The sequence below is a fragment of the Helobdella robusta genome (genome assembly GCF_000326865.2).
Source record: "Helobdella robusta unplaced genomic scaffold HELROscaffold_45, whole genome shotgun sequence".
In the NCBI taxonomy this organism is placed as follows: Eukaryota; Metazoa; Annelida; class Clitellata; order Rhynchobdellida; family Glossiphoniidae; genus Helobdella; species Helobdella robusta.
The window spans coordinates 548,162-551,999 of record NW_008705095.1 but is presented as its reverse complement, the minus strand read 5'-3'; the positions used below and the strand labels follow the sequence as shown (position 1 = coordinate 551,999).

The 3,838-nt window shown below is 31.7% G+C and overlaps 1 protein-coding gene across 1 annotated transcript in view; it reads left to right on the top strand.

The window, feature by feature from the left end:
• Nucleotides 1-2,663, top strand: part of HELRODRAFT_177940 (hypothetical protein) — a gene marked incomplete at both ends in the record, with an annotated part of 3,172 nt that extends 509 nt beyond the window's left edge. Inside the window, one exon of the mRNA XM_009026092.1 lies at nucleotides 2,452-2,663. Coding sequence (XP_009024340.1) covers nucleotides 2,452-2,663 — 212 coding nt within the window. The remainder of the gene's footprint in view (nucleotides 1-2,451) is intronic.
• Between the last annotated feature and the right edge of the window lie 1,175 nt (nucleotides 2,664-3,838).

Here is a 3,838-nt window from a genome sequence, read left to right as displayed (position 1 = left end):
CATTTTAGGTCAATAGACTGTTCTAATGTTAATTTCTAACGATGATGTTTACTAGAAATTTGAAATTTTTGAAAATTTTGTAGCGTTCAAGTTATTAACCTTTAGTTATCAAAGTTTCGGCGTTTAATCTTGGATAGAAATGTTGTTATTCTCAGTTTTGTGTGGTTAATCTGTTGTTTCTTGAATTAATTTTCAATCGTACCGACACACACACACACACATACATACAAACACACACACACACACACACTGCACGTGAATACGCATGACTTCTTTACTGCAGAAGGAGAAGTTACTTTTAAATCAATTCTTTACATTCCAAAATCGTCTTCCATTGGTATGTTTCAAAAAAGTTATTTTGACAATATGCTGTTGATATTGGTGAAAAATTCCTCAAAAGTAAAACATATAAAATACAAAATATAGCAAATGAACCTCAACAAAAATGTAGCTGTAAGTTTTAGAATGAAACTCCAGTTTAACATTAGAACCGAACAAAAGCAATGAAAATTTGTATAAATTTAACCTAGACATAGCGAAAAATTTTGCATTACTAATACGGTATTGTATATGAAAGATGAGGAATGATACATGAACACAGAGAGTTCTATAACTGTTATCCATCCACAAAAGAGTTCATGTCTCAAACGACCAACATCTGACTCAAAACTGCCCGTCATAAACTCAACGAAGGCAAGTCATCCACATCACAGGAGCAAATAATTTACCAGCCAGCATAAACAAAAAGGCGAGCTAGCGTACGAGAGATAAAGCGTTGCTCGTGTGAAACAATGTGTTTGTGGGTTTATGGTTAGATGTTTGTTTGTCTGTCTGTTTGTTTGTGTGTATGTGTTTGTGTTTATGGTTGAATTTTTGTCTGTTTGTTTGTGTGTATGTGTTTGTATTTATGGTTGGATGTTTGCTTATCTGTCTGTTTGTTTGTGTGTATGTGTTTGTGTTTATCGTTGAATGTTTGTCTGTTTGTGTGTATGTGTTTGTGTTTATAGTTGGATGTTTGCTTGTTTGTCTGTTTGTGTGTTTGTGTTTATGTTTGAATGTTTGTTTGTGTGTATGAGTTTGTGTTTATGTGTTTAGGTTGAATGTTTGTCTGTTTGTGCGTATGTGTTTATGGTTGGATGTTTGTTTGTCTGTTTGTGTGTATGTATTTGTGTTTATGGTTGGGTGCTTGTTTGTTTGTTAGTCTGTTTGTAGGTTTGTATGTGTTTGTGTGGCTGCGTGTGGCTGTGTGTTTGTGGCTGCGTGTGGCTGTGTGTTTGTGTGTATGTTTTTTGTATGTTTGTATGTTTTTTGTATGTGAAGTTGTGTGTTTGAATGTGTCTGTTTATCTATTTACGGTCGGATGTTTGTTTGTTTTTTATGTATGCATGTGTTTGTGTGTTTATGTGGCTGTGTGTGTTTAGTTGTGTGTATGTTTCTCTATATGTGTAGTTGCATGCTTGGATTACTCTGTTCATGAGTTGTTGTTGGTCCGTATGGGTATCGATAAGGATGATTGTAAACGTTTTTGTGTATTTGTGGTTGTATGTGTTTTTATGCGTGTGTGAGATTGTGGGATTGTATTTTTATGGATGTGTGTGATTTGTTTGTATGTTTTGGTATATGTAAAATTTCACGTTTGTATATTGATTTGTTTGTATGTTTTTGTAAATGTATATTGGCTTGATTGTATGTTTTATATCTGTATATTTGTTGGTATGGGTGTTTGAATGTTTGTATGTTTCAGTTTTTCTTCCTATGAGTAGCTGCTTTTTCAATGTTTGCTTGCAGTTTTGTGAGAGTTCTTAAATGAACTCTTAGGTGGGTTTGAGTTTTTTTTTCTGGCTGGCAATTTATTCGATTTTTTTGTAAAAAAATTTTTTAAAGTTTGAAATAAGATAGGAAAGACGTGCCAATGCATAGGTTTACACTCGAGGAAATATTTCAAAGAGCTGACTCAGGCAAACATTCAGCACCATTATGTATTGATGTATTTGTATATGGACAATCTCGATAGATAGATAGATATTATTTAAAAACTTTCAAATCGACTAATTGAATAATTGATGGAATTATAATGATAATTATTATTATTGAATTATTAATTTTTATTAATTATATTATTTATTGTTAATACTTATTGAATAATTTAATGATTTCCAATAAAATTATGGTGAAAGAAATGACTAAAAAAACCAAACAAGAGATTTGAAGGTATGGAGTCTTCTGGCAAGACAAAAGTTGAAGTCCTCAACCATTCAGTAGAAACTCATAAATAGATTGATCCTTACAATTTTTAACCTCAACCAACGTAGCAATAGTACGTAATGTTTTTGATAGAAAATAAACCTGTATAAAAAAAAATCGATTATGTTAGCAATTTTATTTTATTAAACCTTGTGTTTTTTTTTAAATTTGAAATAGTTCAAATTATATTATTATCTATCTTTTTAGGTACTACCTTCCTGAAGTCTAGGCCTGCAAAGGTTAAAAGGTTAAAGGTCAATTACACTCTTCAAAAATTCAGAAGATTAAATGAATACGTGCTAAACAACGCATCACACACGAAGCATGTGATAGGCGGGATTTTTTTGTCATATTCGAATCCGGTTACTGCGAAACAGCACCAGGCGACCTTAACCATTAGACCATCACGCCGCATGTAAGCAAATTTTCAAACTTTGTCATTAAATAAAGAAAGCAGAAACGACTTTGTGGAATACGTGACGGTGATGATAAGTACAAAATGGCCATCAAAAAAATTTCAACTTGCATGTTGTCAGAATATTTAAGTGGCAGATACCCTTTAGAAGTTTCTAAACACTTAATTATTGCGTGTGTGTGTAAACAAACTGAGCAATTATATGGATGTGGGTTTTTAAAGGTTTTTTCCACTCTTATGTGTGTAAAAGTTTGTTTGTGTGTGCGTGTGTGTGTGTGTGTGTGTGCCTTTTTCATTTCTTTGCATATTTGTTTGTGTTGGTCTGTGTCTATCTAAATTTTTTCATTCTTAAATATGAATTATAGTTACGACAAACATGCATCATTCTGCCCTATCATTATTTCTTAGTTCTAGACATACATGAATAAACTTGAAAAAAAAACAATATAGTTGGCTGTCTCATGTATGTGTGTGTGGTGTGTGTGTGTGTGCGTGTGTGTGGTGTGTGTGCGTGCGCGTGTGTGTGTGGTGTGTGTGTGGTGTGTGTGTGTAAAACAATTTAGAAGATAATACAAGCAGCTACATGTGAAAAAAAACAAAGAAAAAGACAAAAATTAAAAGAAATTTTACAGTGTTTGACATAAAAACGTGTACTGAAATTGGGCAAAAAAATTATTTTTCAACATGAGAAAACACTTTTCGGTTTTTTGTGGGTCAGTGAAACTTTATACTTAAAAGCAAACTAACTTTAAAAAAATGAAAGAAATTATTCATTACAGAAATAAATTATTAAAAACACAAATGCTTTGAATATTAAGTGACATTTTTAATCAAATTGTTATAAACGTTCAAGCATGTATTAGTTAGCCCTCAAAATGTCATCATAATAAAACTTCAAGGTTAACATTTTCCATGGAGAAATTGAAAAATTGATAGATACATTATTCCTATGTCGCATCCTACTTGGTATTGAAAACTTTGCAGATAATCAAAAGTTACACTTATGAGAAAAATTTCTAATTAAAAAATTAAACCTTCTCAAATCTTACAAACTATAAAAAACATTAGCAACTCAAATCTTAAATCAACCGCATACACAAGTACCGAACTAAAGAAAAACATATCTTCTGTAAATAATTTCAAACTTCGAAAATTTTTGCTACAGAAACACGCAAACAG